Below are 21,243 nucleotides of genomic sequence, written 5' to 3' on the forward strand. Positions count from 1 at the left end.
TTTTCGCGTGATAATGAATTTGATTATGAATTGCCCTACTTTTTACAATTAGTGATTTCGTGTCAAGGCGGCGATGCCCCAGACGTTTGCACTATCTGTAGGAATGCGGCGATTATTATATACCGTGATTATAAACCGAATTATAAACCGTAGGAGCTGGCGAGACTTTCAGCGTGTATAAGTAAACGGCAAACTGTTCTGCAAATAGCACAGAGCCGAGTTACGTGTAATCGCTCTTATTAAGGTTCACCATGACTAGACTGTTACTATTTCCTATTACCGTAATAGTTTGTTTCCAGGCTGTTGATCTATTAATAGCATTTGGCAGAGAAAGTCTGCACCGAACTTTTACACGATAAGGTTCACGATAGTTGAATGGTTCTTTCGCGTATTTGCGGGTCTAGTTCGACTCGGCAAATTTATTATATTTTCAGGTTTAACTAGCATTACTGTTCGGTTGTAATATATTCAAGGCACAGTGAACTGGACTTAATTACTTGCGTCAATCGCGATTTGATAACGTGCTCTTGATGACCTAGACTTGTTTAGCCCCTTTTCGTCGAGTTTTATTTTTGAAATTAAAAGAATAAGGAATCTTGATCGTTGGACGACACTGTTACGAGTAAACGAACTTAAAGACGTGGAAGCAAATCTAAATAAAATATATTTTACGTATGCTCGTCTATTAGTATTCTTCGGACATGTGCATGGAAATATATGAATAAGTAGCTTCTATAATAAGATGTTCGGACAAAGAATGGGATGCGTCAAGTAGAACTCGTGGAAAACAATTGCAACTTTTTGCGATATAAAGAAATGTATGAACGAGAGAGATTGAGTTACGACGAGAATAGGACGAGGATAAAATGTTCCATACCGAAATATATTTGAATACGGCGTGTTCTTCAAATTTATCGTCTAAATATTTTGAATCAGAGTTTCCTTGAAGCTTCTCTCTGACGTCGGCTGCATCATACGCATCAGTTCTGTTTCGCTTCTAGTCAAGGAAGCTATTGCATTTCGGTTTTCCCAGAAATCTAATCATCCGCCTGTTTCGCTGACATTGAAGCGATCGAGGATGGCGATATTTATGTAATAAGTCATTCTTCTTTTCTGCATTTTAAGATAGATAAAGAACAAGTATCCCTTTTTAGTTTTCATCGCCAATATTTTTTACATCCTAGAAATTTCTGACGATCCAAACCGTGCCACGATAATGTCCAATTGTCCGTTCAATATCGAAGACAAGGACGTTCAACAGGTCAAAAGCGGAGCAAGTCTTTCATTAAAAATGCAACGAAGCTTTAAAAAAGTGAGGAGAAGCATTCAAAAAATGACTGGTACGTCAATAATAAAAACTTAAGCTATCGTCTGATAATAATTACAATTACAACACAATAATCGAATATTGTTGTTTCGGTGCACAAACTAAATTAGAAACACTTCAGCGCGATACCAGTACTTTACGTCTAATGATACTCTACTGTTATACTCGAAACTATTCGCACGTTACTCTGTTAGTATACCAACAAATTATCGTACAAGACGATTTTCAATACTTTTAGAATCTTCGACAACTGTACAACCTCACTGCGTTTTCGTAGAGAACATGCACGACGACGAGAAGCAACTGCCGTACATATTTCCGCAACGTCTCTCCTCTTTAACATGCCAAACGGGATTCTCGAAGGGTGAAATACAAAAGCTTTATCGTGCTTTTAAACAGTATTGCCCACGAGGAACCATGATCACGAATGATCTGAAACCTGTTTACGCAAAATTGTTCCCGTTAGGAGATCCGGCCAGATACACACAGATCGTTTTCAATACCTTCGATAGGGATAGGGATGGTATCGTTAGCTTCCAAGATCTTGTCAACGAAATAGCTTTGATTACCAATGGCAATCTGGACCAGAAACTCTCCTGGATCTTCAGGTGATCATTTGAAAGGATGGCATTGTTCACGACCGCATTTAACGTTACTCTCTACTTTTCCTTCTTCTCGTTAGTTTTTACGACCTAAACGGGGACGGTTATATCACGAGAAAGGAAATGCTGGTTATAATATCTGCGACTTACGAGATGCTCCATAACAGTCAAGTTGCGCAGCGAGTGGTCGACAAACACGTAGACATGGTTTTCAAGAAGATGGATACTGATAAGGATGGAATCATATCTCGCGAAGAATTTATGAGCAGCTGTAAAAATGTACCAGAAAATTAAACTACTTCTAGTTGAGCATTTACTTTCATTTCAACATAGAAAAGAGAACATAATTTTTAGCGAAAGTAACATAATATCGATTTTAATATATTTCTTTATTTCAGGATTCTGTAATTCAAAGTCAACTGGCATTATTTAATCACTTTTGGTGATGAAATATACAAACCATACTAAGATTTCTAATTGCATTAATATTTAAAAATGCAACCCTGGTATTCTTCTGTTTTCGAATGTTCTTATTTCTATAATATAATAGTAGTTACACCGCATAGGCTTTTTAAAACTTAAGTAAAAAATAACATTGTAAACAATATTGTTCACAATTTGACTTGACTTCAGGAAACGTTTCTTCTTTCATTCGCTTCATAAAAATATGATTTACACATTTTCGTTTACAATAGTTTTATACCTTTAAAATAATCGTTTTTGTAAGATATAAAACACACAAGCTAGGAAAAATGCAAATGCTAGTGCCAGTAAAGCTTTATCAGTAACTTCCCTTCTACCATATTTGCCCAATAGTTTTCCAGACTGAACTATAACTTGTTGCTGATGTTCTAATTCATCTTTGGTACTAAAAATTTTATCCGATGAACTTACTGAAACATTGAAAAATGGATGAAAGAATTGAGAATTATACTTTCATTATAATGAAGTATATTATTAAAAATAAAATATTTACACAATGTATCCAATGTGTCTGCACTTCTTTGAGTTGTTTCTGCCAAGTGTCTAGATATACTTAAAAGTTTATCAGACACCTGACTCGACGCGTTTGCTAGACTTCGTCTATCGTATCGTTTCCGAATAGAAGCTTGCTGATCTTCTGGCATCGACATTAATTCTTCCTTGGCAAGTTTATCTATTACACACATACTAACGACATTGGCCTTACAAAATGCAGTGAAGGAAGTTTTAGACTGTTGCTTATAAGTATCTAATTCTGCTAATAATTCTACTTTATTCTTTTCCAAAAGTTCTCTTTCTGCTATCGATGACAAATTACATATGGATGATTGTAGTGCTTCTAGTTTTGCTCTGCCTTCTGCGTTCAATTCCATAAGCAATTCTAGAGGACCGGTACATTGTTGTATATCCTGGAAGACAAGAATTGATAAATAAGAATGATTATAATAAAATAACAATGAATTCCTTTATATAGCATACGAGGTTAGAATATCTATTGTTATAAAAAGTTTATCAAAACGAAATTCTATAATGAATTCATTGGTCATTGAATGTAAAAATTAATTAATGTAATTAACTTTACTTCTAACGTGTTTTAATAATATACCAGTCTTTTTATCGTAGTATTTTATTTGAGGTTATATTATACTTTTTTATAGTTACGAGAAATATTTGTTTTAAATAATATTTACTTGTATCAAAGCCGTAAGTTGAAGGTGATTTTTTACGATATCTTGGCGTATTAGTTCTAGTTCGTAGACTTCCGTGTCCATCGAGCCACGTGTTTTTTACAGTTCCTTTATATATCTTATACTGTTATGTGTAAAATGAAATGGAATTTTAATGCTATGTAATTGTTACGTTGCAACAAAATCAGAAGTCAAGATTCGAATACTGATAAATTTCTGCATAAGTTACTTATCAAAACTATTCAGTACACTCATAATAAGACGTTTACGTTAGTTTATATTTTGATTACACGTTCCTGAATATTGTTAATAACGTTTCGCAAAACAAGGTATGGATATATTTAATAAGTTTTATAACAAATTCGTTTGTATGATTAATAGTATAAATCATACTTTCGTAGTTGAAACTAAATTTAATTAGATGCAAGTAAGGTTATGTTATTAAGTATAATTTAAAACAGCAATGAGGTAGTATAATTTATTAATGTACAATTAGAGTATTACACTGCTATCATACAACTGGCAAAGTATCTTGATAGAAAGTTTTGACATTTCTATTCACAGAATATAATCGTTTTAAATAAAATCCTATCACTGTTGATTAGACTGAAAGCAAACGAGCCAAGAACAGTCTATATCAAGATAATACTGCACAATTTGAAAGTATTGTTTCAAATATTTCTGATAATGCGAAAGAAGCACAATACATCTATTCTATATCATTCTATATTACATAAGTCTCTTTGAAATTAACAGAGATCACATAATAATAATTACTTAACGAAGACAATTTATTACAGCATTTGTGAATTCTGTTGTAGAACTCTGTCCACCTAAATCTTTTGTCAATACTTTCCCATCATTTAAGACACGATTTAGTGCGTCTTTTATTTGTTCACTGTAGTGTTTCAAATTAACATGACGTAAAAGTTTCACAGCACACAAAAGCAGGGCAGTAGGATTTGCAACATTTTTGCCAACAGCTTCTGAATACGTGTGTCTTGCACCCTATATTATAAATAAATTTTTATTAAGCTTCATAAAAATGTTAATTTCTATTTTTCTCATAGTAAATTCAATAATATTACCGGTTCAAAGACAACACACTCTGGGCTGTAACTGGCACCTGCCACTACACCTGCACCACCGACTAGACCAGATGCAAGATTATCTAAGATATTACCATACAAATTTGGTAATACCATTACATCAAACTGGTGTGGATTAGATACCATTTGCATTGTACAATTATCCACGATCATTGTTTCAAATGTAACCCTATAAATTACATTGGAAAACATAAAGTAAATTGTAAAGTAAAAAGAAAGATCTATAGTTACCTAGGGTACATCTTAGCAATTTCTTGGCACGATTTTAAGAAGAGACCATCGCCAAGTTTCATGATGTTGGCTTTATGAACACACGTAACTTTCTTGCGATTATGCTTTACTGCATAATCAAATGCAAACTTTGCAATCCTTTGACTCTTAGTTGCTGTTACTATCTTCAAACATTCTACCACTCCCTTTACAGATTCATGTTCCAATGCAGAATATTCTCCCTCTGTTTGTTCTCTGATAATAATACAGTCCACATTGCTATGACGACATTTAATACCAGGCAGAGATTTTACATGCACAACATTTGAGTATAAATCTAAACTTTTACGCAGTTTCATGTTTAATGTTTGTAGTTCCCCGGTAAGGGAATGGTCTGGTGTTGCTAAAATACCCTATTAATAAACGATTAATAATTAAAATTAGATTTTTAATATTTTTAGAGACTTATACTTCTATGAGGACATCATGTATAATAAAAGTACCTTCAAGCATACTTGATTTCTTGCAATACTATTAGATACTTGTTCGAGCGGCGCGCTCAATGTTGGGTTTACTTCTGAGAGGAAGTAAGGTTCAAATTCAACCGGTACATTGGCTGCTTTGAAAACACTTTGAACTGAAACAACCAGTTCTGGCCCAACACCGTCTCCTGGTATGAGGGTACATTTTATCTTACCTTCATGTTCGACCGGCTAAAAGAAACAATTATATACATGTGTAACAATCATTTTTAGAAGATAGTTTAATACATACAGTGTCTTGTTGGCATACTGCTCCTAGATGTAATGTTCTAATAGTTCCCTTTTGAGCAGTCTGCAAATAAAAATATTAAGTGTCATCTCGTGGATCTCGAGTCATTGAATATAATAAATTGCTAAGAAACATAATTTTTCTTTAAATATAATTTAATTATTCATATTCTAATTAAAACCTATTTTTATAAGGACATCAGAAACGGGAACGTAACGATTGAGTAACAGTCAGCGAAGTCATTCCGTTTTATCGACTTAATTAACTGAAATGTAAGGATTCGTTGGCTTTAACATTTTGCTATTGCAAAGTAGAATATCGATTTGTTACGTTCAATTTTCTTTACTACTAAATAATAATTGAAGTGTGCTATAAGAGAAAAATTATTTCATATGTAATGTCCTTGTGATAATCATTGGCACTTTCTTTGTTCGTACTTATATATTATCCAATTCAGTGGATCACTGCATAGGATTTGGCGGTATTTTTATTCAGTAGAATATTAGAAGTTCTAATAATCGTACACGTAATAAAAGTTTCTCGCTTTAATCGAATGTGCGTTACCTGCGAAAATAGCTTGCAGATGTTTCTCGCGAGTAAAGCCATTTTCCACGATGGACCCTACTGTCGGTCTCACTCTTGCACTTGTACAGCAGTAACGTATCAAATTTGGAAATAATCAGGACACTTGTATAATTGTATTCCGTTCAAATTATTTTTTTCATTTAATTATCTTACTTAAAGCGGATGAGCTAAGTACAATCTACATGAAAAATTACAAAAATTATTCGAGATTAGATAATATTCGAATCCTCTATTAGTTAAGTCGGGTTTCAAACGTTTATTAATAACGCGATTGTTCTTGTTATACATGTTCACATACAGACCTGCCATCGTCGATCGTTTTAATTCGTGCTTTTTCTGTGTACAGCGCTGAGTATGTACCGATAATGTTTGTTAAATAAGCTTAATGAACAATGTTGCTACCGATTATAAACAATTTTCCTAGTTCGTTTATACTCTATCATTGTTTTCTCGAATTTTGTCTGTCTATCGTTTAAGCTGTGTATCTAATCAGGATTTTACATACATAGTTTTTGAAAGAAGCGCGAGGACGAAGTTTAGATAATGTGAACTTAATGTAAGTACGATAAAAAGGAAACACAAACTTTAATCATAGTTTTAATACTAATTTATAATCGTAAAATATTAAGAGGGTCAGAATGCCCCTAAACTAAATTCAATTTGTCAAGTTTTAACTTTGTATCTCGATTTGGGGGTGATTAGAGAACAATTGAAAATTACGTTTTTGGCCAATTTCTTTTATCTTATTGTTTGACAAATTTTGAACAAAATCAGAGGCATTTTAGTTGTCGAGGCAGATATCATGGAATTTTTGTAGATTTTTCTCTTGAAAATACAAATTGTAGAAAATAAGAGACGCGAAAAAAATATTAAAAAATGGTGGTTGCTTCTCTATATTATCTGAAGCTCCTGTGATCAGATGGAGGACTATTGAATGCGTCAACATATTTTATATCGCTTAAAAAATATACAAAACCTGTATTGTGATCGACATATGCGTGTTCATTGATTATTTATCGGATATTTTCTAATAAACCGTGACATTATAAATATGCAAAGTTCTAGAGGCTTTTATTACACCAAGTTTACCGGCGTGGTTTTGCATAGTAATAGAAATAAATCTAAAGAGGATCGGTGATAAATCACATAATCTATTTTTGTAAAATAGGATTTCATAAACAGTCTCTTCTGATTTTATTATAACTTATATAGATAGTATATTTTAGCCAAGATAATTTAAATATTCGATAAAAATGAACGAGAAACCATTGCGTAAGTAATACTAAGGCATTGTAAACATTCGTTCATTGCACGTGCATTTGTGGCTTTGAGTATTTACTCATGACAAATTTTATTATAATGCACGTTATTGCAAAATTTCGTCGTCAGTTATAAATAAATATTTTAACATTATGTCGTGTTATTAACAATAGTATTAAATGATCTTGAAAATACTAAAAAAATATGACACATTGATGAGTCATAAAAGAAACAATTAATGTTATGTCAACATTTGGAAGAATAACAGCAAATAAGAATATATTTTGTTCTCATGTGTTTTCTCTTTTGTTTTCAGAGGTGACAAAGCATAGTTTTCGTCAGAAAATATGGGACTACTTGATGGAGAATGAATTAGTCAATTTTCCTTTAACCGTGTACAACCGTATACCAAATTTTAAAGGTGCAGCAGAAGCAGCAATGCGTTTAGCAGAGCTGAATGAGTTCAAAAAGGCAAGAATTATAAAGATAAATCCAGACAAGCCGCAAGAACCTGTGAGATTCTTGGCATTGGAGTCTAATAAGGAAATATTGGTTCCAATTCCAAGGCTGAGATCTGCCAGAGGCCTGTTTCTTCACATTACACCAGTTGCTGGTGCTACAAAGAACAAATTGAGAACTTGGTCTAAAATTTATGGTATGACAGAAGTTGGTAAACCACTTGGAGTAGACTCTAACATAAAGGTATATGTTGTTTGTTATTATAATGTTTTGGCATCATTTATGTTAGTTTTTATTTAGTTGTACATTATTTTGAGTTTCTTTCAGATAGATCTCGTGGTGTTGGGGTCTGTATGCATTAGTCGCGATGGATATAGACTCGGTAAAGGTAAAGGATTCGCAGATTTGGAGTTTGCTATGATGATGAGGATGGGTGCTGTCACACAAGATACTACAGTTATCACAACTGTGCACGATTCTCAAGTTTTTGATAGTCTTCCACCCCAATTGTTCAAAGAATACGATGTACCTGTAGATATAATTGTTACGCCTACTCAAGTAATAAGAGTGAATCCAAGATTAAGAAAACCTACTGGTATTATATGGCATATGCTTAGCGAAAGGAGATTTAAAACTATGCAGATATTACAGCAGCTGAAAGAGATGGATGAGAAGTATGCACTCAAATTCAATTTATATTATACAGAGTGTTTTTCAGAAATACACGTAAATGCTTAAGGAGCTGTACCCACGCGTTAAAATAGTAAAAACGTTCGAAATGTCCACCGCGTGTCTCAACACATGCTCGTGTGTAGATTCAACTCCTTAATTATTCACATGTATTTCTGAAACACCGTGCATAAGCTGGCTGATATACATAAATATATTAGACTGTTGCACTTTGTATCAGAGATGGCAAAATTGTTACTTTGAAAGAGGAGGATTCCGATATTGAAATAAAGGAACTTTACACGAGTCTCCGTAATTATTTGAAGAGTAAGAAATGCATAAGGCCAAGGAAAAGTGTCTCTGTCAGTAACGATAGTTGCGAAGAAGGAGAGAAAGAGAAAGCGGTAAAAACACATTTTCCAAAAAGACGTATATACAATAAATTTAGGGCAGAAGGCGACAATAATTTACCTCTTAATGACGGAAAAGTAAGTAAGTAAAAAGAAATCTGATTTATGCGTATTTATGTACTTGCTATTATTTTATTATTTCAGGAGAAACTTAAGAACGATGATAAAAGTGTACAACAACGTCGTAGAAATCCGAAACCAAAGTCTAAATCACAAACTGAGTTTTCTTTAAAGTTATCGAACATTTCATCTGGCACGAGAATACGCGATTTAAAGAATGCTTTATCAGAGCGCGGAGTTAAACCTAACGAGATAACGTGGCAAGGTTGCCGCGGCATTTGCTATCTACATTTTAATAAGCTTAAGAAGAAAAATAGTTCACGGGAACAACCGATACAAGTTGATTCTATAATGGCAAATTTGCAGAAGCTTCGTATTGGTGAGTCTGACGGAAACGAAAACGATTTTATAATAGTAGAACCCGGTAAACCGATATCTAGAATTGAAGTCATAGACGTGACTTCCGTTTAAACGGGTGCATGTCGGAATATGTATAACTGTTTAAAGCAATACGTGTTATTTAAATAATTATATAATTTCTACCGCTTGTTGTTAGGTATTTTTTCATAGATAAGATTCTTTCGATCGAGATTGTTAAGTTTCTTGAATCAGCGGTTATTTATAACGTTTTTAGAGCAAAGCTTTATAAGTAATTCATGATGCAATTCGTGTAGATACCAGCACAAAGTAATTGTCTATTGTATATAAAAGTACGTATAGTAAGTTAAGGTATTTAATTCATAAGAGGTATTCGACAGTTTATACCAGAACATTACCATTTCCTTCTGAAAAGACTAACTCGCGTTGCATTGATATCAAATTAAAATTACTAATCGAATACTATTCGTTACGAATTGTATATGAATTATTTATGGTCGATTAACGAACTCATGACAATATTATATTTTTTATTATCTACTGTGATCACTAAACAAATATTTAATGATAAGGGTAAATGAATTTAAATAATTTCTTGGATGGTCTATTATTGTGAAAATTAAAGGGCCGTGCAAGATGCATATCTAGCAATTGATAACGCTTATCGGACATTACAGACTGATGATAGTTTAGTCAAATCGAAAAATAATAATCATAGTGTACGAGAGTAAACCAACATCGGATATATTATTTTTTTCGAAGAATATTTTTGCAGAAGATAGATAGAGATATAAAATCTATTCTATTTTCATGCTAAAACGGTTTATAGTTGTAATTCATGTGCTAACTAAGAAATGGCAATACTTTTGTGATATTAATGATGCAACTTATCATTCTTATAGTATAAAGATAGATGGTTATTACTTTAAACATCGTTGCCGTTGGTTTTGTTATTAATGCAGCTGTTATTGTTTCGATTTATTGTACCTCTCACTAATTATATAATTTGGTCCTTGTATCAATAATATCGACAGTGAAGCTTGCATTACTTTTGTACATTAATAGGTTATTCCTGTATATTGAGAAAAATTAAATTAAATTATTAATATAATTATTATCGAACAGGAAAAATATTCTATAATAGTATGATATTCTCGTTTCCATTGGCTAAATCCTTAATATCGATAAATTCACACTTCGATGAATTCTTGTTTTCCAAGAAAACGTTAAAAAATTCCCAAAAGTTTCTGTGTTCGTGACTTGAAACATCCCTTTGCTCCTCCATCGTATCCTGTTCGCATTAAAACAGACGGCATAGACCGTTATCGTTCTGCACCATAATTGTATATGTAAAATAGAATTCTTCTCGCGATTTTTCGTTGTCCAGCTTAATTTTCATAAAAGAAAAATAATCGCGTCGTTTGCGGGCAGCAAATTGCGTTCCTTTATTTAGTTAGAGTTGCAAACGATAAGAACTTTTCTCGTTTGCTTTTTCAGATCCTAATTTTGAGAATCAGGCTTCAATACATCATATAGTTCATAATTAATTTGAGTACTATAAAAATATCTTGACTTTAGAATCATACGACTTTAAAATGCATAAACAATTGTTGATTAAAACATTATTGACGTTACCAACGTCGATGATTGAGTTATCATCGATGATAATTCTCAGAGTTATTGTCTTTGAACACAGAGAGCGCTGTAAGGCTGATTTTTAACGTGGTCAGTAATATTTAATTTACACGTTATATCGTCATTCATCAATATGATTCTAAAGTAAAGGTATTTACGTTAGTCTGGTACGTTTTTGTTCTTTTTTTCTTTGTATCCGTTGTTTCTACGTGAGGTGTCCCTATTCCTTTTTGAAATACAAGCTTCGCGATATATCGTAGCTCCCCCCTCCCCGCGTAACTCACGAATCGCGAGCGTTACTGGGTACCGCGACCGCGAGGGGTCGCCCCTCGTCATTGGTCCTCTGATAGTTAACGTGGTAAGACGTGTCGGCATTTTGTGATTAATAAGGTGCGTATTTCTAACCTGTTGATCCTTCCTCATAACTACTCGCGTTTTAATTACGATCACTTGCAATACAGCTTGCATTTAATCATGTATTATAATAATTGTTCATGTACTTTAATGCATTTTTACTTTGTTCTGTTAGTTTGCCGCGAGGCATCGGAGCTCCCCCCTCCATTCCAGTGAGTGGCCGCCATTTGCAAAACGTGTTCAGACCTGTTTAGACGTGCAAAGACGTGTCGGCGTTTCGAGGCCAAGAAGGTATGTACGTATTTTTAAACTTTCGGTATTTTATCGTAATTACTATTCGCATTTACTCTCTGACAGTGCTTTCGTTTAGAATTAATACATTTCTAGTACAAATTGAGTCGTAATTGTAACGAAAATTGAATCGTATTTCGCACGTTTTCTTCGATGTCTAACCGGCGTCGACTTATTATATTTTTCTAATCTAAATTATGTATCTTGTACATCAATTATTCAATTATGATTATTTTTGTAGCAATTTCACATTGGAATTTAAACACGAGGCAAGCTGTTGGCACGCAATCGACGCCACTACACTTGGAAACATCGAAATAGCGCCAATTTGAAATGGTCTACCAAGGATTAGTAAGATTTAATATACATATAATAAGTGCCATTTTTATCTTCTTATCGAGCTATTATATGTCAGAAGCATGATGTGTCAGTGTTGAGGATAAATAATAAATAATTTTTTAATTTGGTTTACAATCAATTTCGATTAAGTGGCAAAGTAAATGAGAATTTATTGACGTATTTTATTGCATTTTGATCGCGATTACATATTTCCGATATCAAATACTTATGGGTTTTTTACAAATCTCGCTATGAATCGTTGCAATTGCATTCGCATACAATTTTCCATGTAAGTTGTATAGAACGTAGAAATTACGTAATTATTACATGCCATGCAGATACAAGTAAATAACAGACTTTAATTGTTGCACATTTCAGAATATTTATAAAAATTGAAATATATATTACAATATAATTCAGTTAATAGTATCATGCTGATGACTCTAGTAATAAAACACTGATATATAATATTTTTAAATCGAGCAATTATTTTATAATTGCCTTCATTAATAATATTTTATCATTCAAATTTACAATTGTTGAGAAAATGTAACTTTTATCTTTACGATCTACTACAATTAGAAGGTACTACATGTATTATTTTAAACAAATAGCAGTATTTCCATTAATAGTTACTAAATTAAGTAAGAAAAAACTATAGGAAAGCACAGGTGTGCTTCTTGCATATTTTTTGTGTCCTCTCCCACTTATTTTCAGGAAATTTGTTGGCCGCGCGCAATGCGGCTGGTAGCTTCGGTGATTGTTCGTAGCAACAGTTTGTTTTTCAGGGCAAAATGACCCTCTGTAAATAGTCCTTTATATGTTAGGCAAACGCGACAATAGAATCAGTGTTTCTCACGCAATTTTAAATTATTTCTAGAGCATCGTGGCTCTTTTTGTTTTATAGTCGCGAAAATAGAGTCATTTGATCGCCGATTTCAATCTTCGGTCGCGGTAATGTAGCTTTATTCCTCCCAATAAACTTAACCAATTTTTCCCTTTGAAATTAAAATTTCGTTACCGGTACTAGAGTCAGTGCATCACCGAAGAGGAGTATTGGGCAATGCTTCACAAGCAAACAATGTAGGTATAGATTTATACTTTTAAATTTGTAATTAAAAATCTCTATAGTTTTAACAATAGATTTTAATTGTTTTTTTGCAGTCTCTTTTCAGTTTCCAAACCTGATCCTGGAATCCAGCAGCAGTACCCAGGGGGTATCAGGTGCTGGACCATGAGCGAACAATGTAAGTATAAATTTATAGTTTGAAATTTTGAATTAAAAATCTCTATAATTTAAACAATATATTCTAATTGTTTTCTTGCATTCTTCTTACAGTGTCTGGACCTGAACCTAACCAGCAGGACCATGCTGACTGATGGATGACTTCCCCTGGACAGCAACGCTCTTATGCAGTCATTGCAGAGGTACAAGTTCATCATTGGTGAGTTGCATGTGATTTTTATTCCTCTGGTCCCCAACCATGTTGTAGGATGAAAGATCCGAATCAGCACGGGTGACCGGTTGTATACTTGCTTTCTGTGACGAGTTAAGTGACCATGGGTATTGAAAATACCCATGAGTAGTAACACCAATTGTTATATTTTTTTAGTGTAGGCTAGGGTCTTCTTGCACTCGCGTTTTTTAAAGTCACAAATATTAGACAGTATGATTATTATAAAATTTGTATAAAAATATATAAAACAGTTTTTATAAAATATATGAAATGTTTTTATTAACTTTATATGAGTTATATGATTCAATAGAATATATGATGGAGCATAATATAAATATCAATTTCTATAACATACAATAATTTTAATAACATTAATATAATTTTTAAATATTGATCATTTCCTTAATTAATACATCATATGATGTATTTTACGTGCAAGAAGACATTTCGCGACTGGTCGATTTTTGAGTCAAAGTAACATGTATTGTATACTAGTTTCATCTTATTAAAAATTTACTTTGACAATAGAATCAACCATGGATTGTTGAATTTTTTATATAATGATTTATTAAACTTATTTCAATAATATATTTCAATTTTCAAATAAATTAATTCAATTTTAATGTAAATTATCATAAAACCTTAAATAAAGTCTTTTGCTTCAGATAATTAAATTTCAATTCTAATAGTTTGTTTTGAATAATATTTTTCAATATTAATGTATTGTGTTGTTGATATATTTGATATAAAAGTTGAATCTTTTTGATTAAAAATTAAATAAAAATTACCGCTTTGCTATATTTAATTAACAATTTTTTCTAGTCAGGATTTTCAGATTATTCTTTCCGTGTTCGTTGCCCAAGTTCATGCACATGCTCAGGTGCTATTTGCACGAGCGAAGGCAACGGGCACGATGACTTAGTTTATAACAATTTATAATAATATATTGACGACTGACATTGGCTAGTGTATCGTGCACGGTGTACTTTCCACTTATGTGTGTGTGGTTAGGTTGTGGGAAGTGCGTCGTTTCAGAAATTTTTGTAATTATAATATTTATACAGAATTTGCTAAGAATAGATTTTTATCAGTTGCAATGATAATTGTCAGTATTGCATTTATAAAAGTATCATCGAATGCTTAATAGATTTACAATCTTAATACTATTAAACGTTAAATGAATTAAATAAATAAATTAAAACGTTCCATATAAATGTTTTTATATATAATAAAAATACGCAATGGTCTCTAGTCTTTGTCAGTCGATTTCAGGAAATGGTACGTACATTTAGAGTGTGAATGTTTGCAATGTCCGGGTGTCGGGGGAACCCCGGGGAGTCCCCTCTAGTTTAGGTCGCGCCCGGACATTAAGAATGAGAACCGTGGAGTGTTTGTTTGAGAGAATGAGTTTTGCAATTTTTTAAATATAGGGTCAGGTAGGTAGGTAACTTCTCTGATGTGTGTGTGTGCTTAATCTAAGTAGGTAGGGCCAGGTCAGGACTGTCCACATTAGCAATTCGGGTAGGCGCGTTTTCGCGTGGCAGTCCTGTTCCTGTAGTTACGATTTCGAGAGTAGAAATCTTGCTGATTCAAACAGTTTATGCTATTTGTTTTAGCTTTATTTTCGACTCCTCGAATCGCGCGACTCTCAAAGTCGCTCTCTCGCGTTCGCGATCGTGGTTAGGTCCCTTACGAAACGCTCGTCCCGCTCGAGATTCAACCACGTATGCTCGACCAACAATTCGTATATTGTTGGAAGACTGCGTATTGCACGAAATCTCGAGCCAAGTCTTAAGTAAGTTTCAGACATCGGCAGGACCGCCGAAGAAAGAAAAGACTCGAGGAGTTGAAGAGGCCCTGACAAACTGTCTCAAGAGTGGGCTGCAACAAATGGCTATTCATCTTCATCTTCGGATGAGGATGGAGAGTCATTCCTATTACTACATTGTCACTCTATCTCGTCAGTAGTTTTGTAGTTAGTTTCTCTGGCTCACGTATGCATGTACTTTGTACATGATTGCACCATACATGCCAGCCATCAAGCCTACTCGCGATTTCAGTATGAATATTAACACATTTACTGCCATCTCAAACTTACATTTATTTTTTAATAATACTTTGAACGAGTTCTAATATTTATAATAGAATAATAAAATAACATATGCATCATTGAATATATTCAATTTATATTTTTCATGATATAATTTCTTCAAACATGGCAGTCAATGTGTTAATAATTTTTCTTATTCAACATAGAGTTGCGTACATACAATAATCGCGTTTGTCTGCAGAGTTGCGAATTACTATTTTTCGCGTTTCCTTTTCAGAGTAGTGTTGCGAATTCTATACGCGATTGCTTTTATTGTTATTTAAAAATAGCGTTGCGATTGTCACTGATCGGTTTGGTCTTAGCGTTGCGAATTACTATTTTTCGCGTTTACTTTTCAGGGTAGCGTTGCGAACAATCACGATCCGCGTTGCTTTTTTACTCTTTTATACATATAATGAATATCAACCGCGTTTGCTATTTTTATATTATAAATTAGCGTTGCGATTTCTATTTATCGTGCGATTTTTTTAGCGTTGCGATACTTTGAATGCCCAAATTCTTCCCCAATTGTAGTAATAGAAGTAGTTAGATTATTTTGTGGCCAGTACATGTATATTTACATGTACAATTAACCCATCATTCAAGTTAGAGTTGCGAATAATAATAAAATGTTCGCGTTTGCACGTAGAGTTGCGAATAAATATTTATCGCGTTGATATGTTAGTGTTGCGAATAAAGACGATTCGCGATTGTTTTAATGCAAACCTAGGAACCGGGAGTTTGCTTTAAAAATAGCGTTGCGAATTATTGATAAACGCGATTGCTATTAGAGTTGCGAATTACTATTTTTCGCGTTTGCTTTTCAGGGTAGCGTTGCGAATAATCAGCATTCGCGGTTGCTTTTATTCTCATAAATCGCGTTTGGAATTTTTCTATTATAAATTAGCGTTGCGATTGTTGATTTATCGCGTTGTTTGCCCCTTAGTGTTGCGTTATTTTAAATATCTAGCTTCATCCCAAGTGCCACTGTACTGTAGTTAGTAGTAGTTTGACGTAGTTAGTTTATTTCATACATGTACCTACCACGGAAGACACCAGCACCAGAACCAGCATTTTTGGGCAAAACGCGATTTTTTATTAGCGTTGCGAGACATATATAATATTTTCATTAAAAATAGAGTTGCGAAAAATATACAATAATCGCGTTTGTCTGTAGAGTTGCGAATTACTATTTTTCGCGTTTCCTTTTCAGGGCAGTGTTGCGAATTCTATACGCGATTGCTTTTATCGTTATTTAAAAATAGCGTTGCGATTGTCACTGATCGGTTTGGTCTTAGTGTTGCGAATTACTATTTTTCGCGTTTGCTTTTCAGGGTAGTGTTGCGAATAATTACCATTCGCGGTTACTTTTACTCTTACAAATCGCGTTTGGAATTTTTCTATTATAAATTAGAGTTGCGATCATGATTTATCGCGTTATTTATTAAGTAGTGTTGCGATACATTGCCCAAAAAATGACGCTGGCCACTGCTGCAGAATCAAGACGCAGCTATTATTCGACAAAGCCTCAAAAGGCTCAACGAAATTATTAAAATTAGTGTTGCGTATTATTGAATATGGGTGCACGCGATATAATTAATAAAACAACCCTTTGTGGTTTATTTTGCGAATAATAAGCACCACTCGCGTATACTTTTGTACTTAATAAATTAGCGTTGCGATAAAAAGAATGGTCCACTCACGTGTTGCTTTGAATTTATAAGTGGACAATTTATTCTATGTAAAATATATTTTTTTTATATATTTATCAATGGAAATACTGCTCGAAATTACTATTTTATACAGATCAAATGTTTCATCTTGCATAACGTGTACAAATTTGTAATTTTTATGAATTTATAATTTTCATGTATTCATAGATCTCTATCACAGATTTGTGATCTATTTAAAAATGCTCTTTTATAATTAAATTGGTCATAGATTGAATTCACGATTGCAATATATATCAGTAATTATTTATTATTAGAGCCATTTATTTTTGCGGGGTATAGTAACCTTTCCGGTTGCAATATTTATTTATAAATAGTGGATTTTTTTATAAATTTTCGGAATTCTTTGCATTGATTAAAGTTTGTTCGCGATCATTCTTTCAATTAATGGAAAATAAAATGCTTACATCAAAAGGGTATGCAAATTGCAATTCGATATTTCGTATTGAGAGTTTATTTCCGCGTAGAATCGACATCTATATTCGTTATTGCTTTTTTAGTATGAATCAAATCTTGTATTCAATAGAGCAAAATATAATAATTGCAATATATACGTTTTAATTCACGCATTTAATAAAATGAAAATTCTTTAATTGTTCAAAAATTAATTTCATAATATCAATTTTACTATAATCAATGAACGTGATCTTATTTTGATACTACATTATTATTATTTTCCGTGTGGACTAATATATTTTTATTTCAGCTACTAATCATTTGTACAAGTTCTTTTTACAGAGTACATAAGCATCGCAGAATGAAATTGGAAGTGGTACATGGACTCGAATTTGATCGTTTTTAGGGAAACACTTGTTGCATACAATTTTATTTATCGTCTGAATTTATGTTTCAGGTAAACATCGTGGGATCAATAGAAAATCTTCAAGAAGAAAATATCTCTTCATATTTCTTTATTTCGTATCAATTATACATATTTATAGTATGTGAGTTCTATTTTAGAAATGCATCGTGGGATTGACAAAGACATCATCAGGAAGATTATATCTGCAGATTGCGTTAGAATTAACTATAAATTACAATTACGTGATTATAAATACTTCGATTGTAAGATACGCGAGCGTACATTTATTGTAAGAACGGCGTCTTATGATTAATATTAAGTTACGTATTAATATTTTAGTAAGTAAGGTTCATAGGTGCAGTTGCAGATTTGTACGTGGTTCATCAGTGTCTTATTAGACACCAATTCATGTTAATACATGTCAGTGTTCGTACGTGCAGTTGCACATTTCCATTTCGTTCTTAGAAAACATGTGGTGAATTGTCACGCATGTATCAACATTCTGTTAGATTTTTCATCTCTGTATCAGTCAGAGTTTGTTCGTGCAGTTGCACATTTCAATTTCGTTCTTAGGAAACATGTGGTGGATTGCCACGCATGTATTTTGCTAGTTTTTGGTCTCTTTCTTCGAGCAGTTCTTTCGAGAACTCTTCCTCTATTGCTAGTTTCTCTGGACGAAGATAGTTAGGATTCCTCGCCAAAGGAGGGTGGTTGGGGCGAGGCTAGGGTGGGTCTCCATTCGCAGCAACCTCCTCGCGGTGAGACCTGGGTCATTATTATTTAGTATGTAATTAATAGAGTTATTAATTACATAGCAAATAAAATGAGCTAATGGCTGCGATCGTCCTCGTATAGTTTCACATGTGTTCTTCTGAAACTGTTCCATTTGTCGTAACAATAGCAAAAGCATTTCATTGTTTACTTAGTTCTCATAAAAATTTCGATACACTCGTCGAATATAGATCGATTTAGGTTTGGATCACTTTCATGTTGGTTCTCTCGGCATACTTAGTTTTATTTCTCACCGTGAACAGCGTTGAATTCTTATTCCACGCTAAATCAATAGCGTTGAAATGGTAAGGAGGTTTTCTACAGTCACTAGAATCTTTGAAGGTTCCTTCGAATGTGTTCAGTTTGCCCTATGCTTTGTTCGCAATTTTATTAATATAAGTAGTATTAATTTTTACACAGAATTCTCTAACAATGGACACGAATGATTTACGGATCATTTTGCGGTCGGTAACATGGATCGAGTTCATGTTACCACAGACGATGTATACGAACAGACCTTACACCTTATGGACTGAAAGTGGCCCAATCTGACTGCCATACCGACCTGAAAATTCAGGGGTGGTTTTAGCGGCCTCTTCTCATGGATGGTGGTCAGTTGACAAACTATTCACTGAATTAGTATCGATGGGCTGACAGCTGTAGTGTGTGCATAAATACATGTGAGTTGACTATGCAGGCATTGAAATTCATTTCTAAATCTGTTGGTACTATTACAAATAGCACGAAAATGGTAATGGGGTTTCGAGACCCCATAAAAATGGACCGAAAAAATACATTAGGTGAAAGATCTACTCGCATATCTCGTCTCTGACAATACTTTAGAATCTTTGATGAATCAATGTGAATCTAAACTAATCTAGCGAAGAAGCTCTACATTTATGATGACCTATGCAAAGCGGATCGCAGCCAATTCGCTAATATTATTTAGTTTTTAATTAATAATTGCATTACCCGGCTAAGAGTGATACGATTATTAATTAAACGTTAAACAATATTACCCAGGTCTCACCACGAGGAGGTTGCTGCGAGTGGAGACCCAAAGGGAGATAGATGGAATCCAAGTTCCATCGATCTCCCTTTTACATCCTTAGAAACTAGATTAGTCATGCCAAGTAATTATTTTGTTTAAAAAGGGATGAAGCTAAATTGTTGGAGACGCGACGCGACGCGATGCTGAACCGTGCAGCAGATCTTCGGATCGAATCAACACTACCCTTGGTAGATTGATTTCTATTTCTAGAAATCGATCTATCATTGGCAGGCGACTAGATCTTTCGGACAAACTGGACGGCCGATCACATGTTTCGTTCAACGAAACAGTGGTGATCGAAGCGAGAAACGAGAGAACGAGTCGAGAGAAGCTACTTGTTAAATAATTACTTGGCAATATTGGGAGACGCATACAATAGGGACTTAAAATTAACGTCGAAGCTCGAGTCTGGTCAAGTTGAAGCTAAAATTCGGACGATAGAAGGAAACAAAGTTCCTTGGATGTTAATTCTACCAAGCAATTATGTGATTAAAAAGAGGGATGAAGCTAAATCGTAGGATACACGACGCGACGCGACGCGATGCTGAACCGTGCAGCTGATCCGAGGATCGAACCTACTGCCCTTGCTAACTCGATCTCAACAAGAAAACAGAGAACTGCAACCCCGAATCGAGGTCTCCATTTCTCCAACGCAACCCGCCGGGAGCCCGAAGGACCCGACTTAGGCTGTCTGACAAAGAGAGAGTACCTGAGACAGGGTCGACTTCCGCTGGAAGGTATGCGTTTCCGCAGAATACGGAAACTCCACACCTTCCAGCGAAGTGCCGTTTTCCCTCAATCAAGCTTACCAAGGGAAGGCGATTAGATCTTTCGGACCAGATACACGGCCGATCACATGTTTCAATCGATGAAACAGCGGTGACCGAAGCTACGAACGAGGGAACGAGAGAACGAGAAGCTACTTATTGAATAATTGCTTGGTAGATCGCGGACATATGTACAATAAAGAAATCTTCGACGTTAATTTTAAGATTCGCGACGAAGCTTAAATCTAATCGACTTGGAATTAAATGTCCCTCGGCGGATGTGGCGTACTCCCTCGATGTCCCTGCGAATAACCTGAAACTAAAATTGATAACCATATTAGTGACATACGAAAGGAAATTTAATAACTACCATGCAAACTAGACGAAGCGATGTACCTAAAAGTGAGAATCTATAAGATTCTCGATGCTAGACCTACCTAAGGAAAT

The 21,243-nt window shown here is 34.0% G+C and overlaps 4 protein-coding genes and 1 long non-coding RNA gene across 9 annotated transcripts; 3 read left to right on the forward strand and 2 right to left on the reverse strand.

Annotated features, from left to right (window-relative positions):
- Positions 1–1,203: 1,203 nt before the first annotated feature.
- On the forward strand, positions 1,204–2,449 carry LOC143349200 (neuronal calcium sensor 1-like). Of its 3 annotated transcripts, none has more exons than XM_076780266.1 (4): positions 1,204–1,340; positions 1,605–1,935; positions 2,010–2,208; positions 2,328–2,449. In XM_076780266.1, the coding sequence occupies exons 1-4, from the start codon at positions 1,217–1,219 to the stop codon at positions 2,373–2,375; spliced, it is 702 nt and encodes a 233-aa protein (XP_076636381.1). In that variant the 5' UTR covers positions 1,204–1,216; the 3' UTR covers positions 2,376–2,449. The 3 variants fall into 3 exon arrangements, with proteins under 3 accessions (XP_076636381.1, XP_076636380.1, XP_076636384.1); XM_076780265.1 differs by having other exon boundaries at positions 1,212–1,340; positions 1,566–1,935; XM_076780269.1 differs by having other exon boundaries at positions 1,215–1,340; positions 1,794–1,935.
- Positions 1,209–4,003, reverse strand: Sec20 (vesicle transport protein Sec20). 3 transcript variants are annotated; one of them, XM_076780271.1, is made up of 6 exons: positions 3,603–4,003; positions 2,906–3,320; positions 2,390–2,822; positions 2,080–2,198; positions 1,831–2,019; positions 1,209–1,766 (listed from the first exon to the last, which is right to left on the reverse strand). In XM_076780271.1, the coding sequence occupies exons 1-3, from the start codon at positions 3,681–3,683 to the stop codon at positions 2,635–2,637; spliced, it is 684 nt and encodes a 227-aa protein (XP_076636386.1). In that variant the 5' UTR covers positions 3,684–4,003; the 3' UTR covers positions 1,209–1,766; positions 1,831–2,019; positions 2,080–2,198; positions 2,390–2,634. The 3 variants fall into 3 exon arrangements, with proteins under 3 accessions (XP_076636386.1, XP_076636385.1, XP_076636387.1); XM_076780270.1 differs by having other exon boundaries at positions 2,080–2,822; XM_076780272.1 differs by lacking the exon at positions 3,603–4,003 and adding an exon at positions 3,494–3,566 and having other exon boundaries at positions 2,080–2,822.
- A 60-nt stretch (positions 4,004–4,063) lies between these two features.
- Positions 4,064–6,527, reverse strand: Idh3b (isocitrate dehydrogenase [NAD] subunit beta, mitochondrial). Its single transcript, XM_076780264.1, has 6 exons — positions 6,254–6,527; positions 5,693–5,752; positions 5,422–5,631; positions 4,940–5,331; positions 4,688–4,877; positions 4,064–4,607 (listed from the first exon to the last, which is right to left on the reverse strand). Exons 1-6 carry the CDS (start codon positions 6,293–6,295, stop codon positions 4,377–4,379), a joined length of 1,125 nt encoding a protein of 374 aa, XP_076636379.1. The 5' UTR covers positions 6,296–6,527; the 3' UTR covers positions 4,064–4,376.
- An 865-nt stretch (positions 6,528–7,392) lies between these two features.
- Lost (methenyltetrahydrofolate synthase domain-containing protein lost) lies at positions 7,393–10,640 on the forward strand. The gene is made up of 5 exons (XM_076779873.1): positions 7,393–7,546; positions 7,851–8,236; positions 8,321–8,667; positions 8,904–9,150; positions 9,217–10,640. Exons 1-5 carry the CDS (start codon positions 7,528–7,530, stop codon positions 9,601–9,603), a joined length of 1,386 nt encoding a protein of 461 aa, XP_076635988.1. The 5' UTR covers positions 7,393–7,527; the 3' UTR covers positions 9,604–10,640.
- A 2,249-nt stretch (positions 10,641–12,889) lies between these two features.
- LOC143349144 (uncharacterized) lies at positions 12,890–13,557 on the forward strand. The gene is made up of 3 exons (XR_013080869.1): positions 12,890–13,212; positions 13,294–13,376; positions 13,469–13,557. It is a non-coding gene; the product is annotated as an uncharacterized LOC143349144 (long non-coding RNA).
- The last annotated feature ends 7,686 nt before the right edge of the window (positions 13,558–21,243 follow it).

Source organism: Colletes latitarsis, chromosome 12, assembly GCF_051014445.1.
Source record: "Colletes latitarsis isolate SP2378_abdomen chromosome 12, iyColLati1, whole genome shotgun sequence".
In the NCBI taxonomy this organism is placed as follows: domain Eukaryota; kingdom Metazoa; phylum Arthropoda; class Insecta; order Hymenoptera; family Colletidae; genus Colletes; species Colletes latitarsis.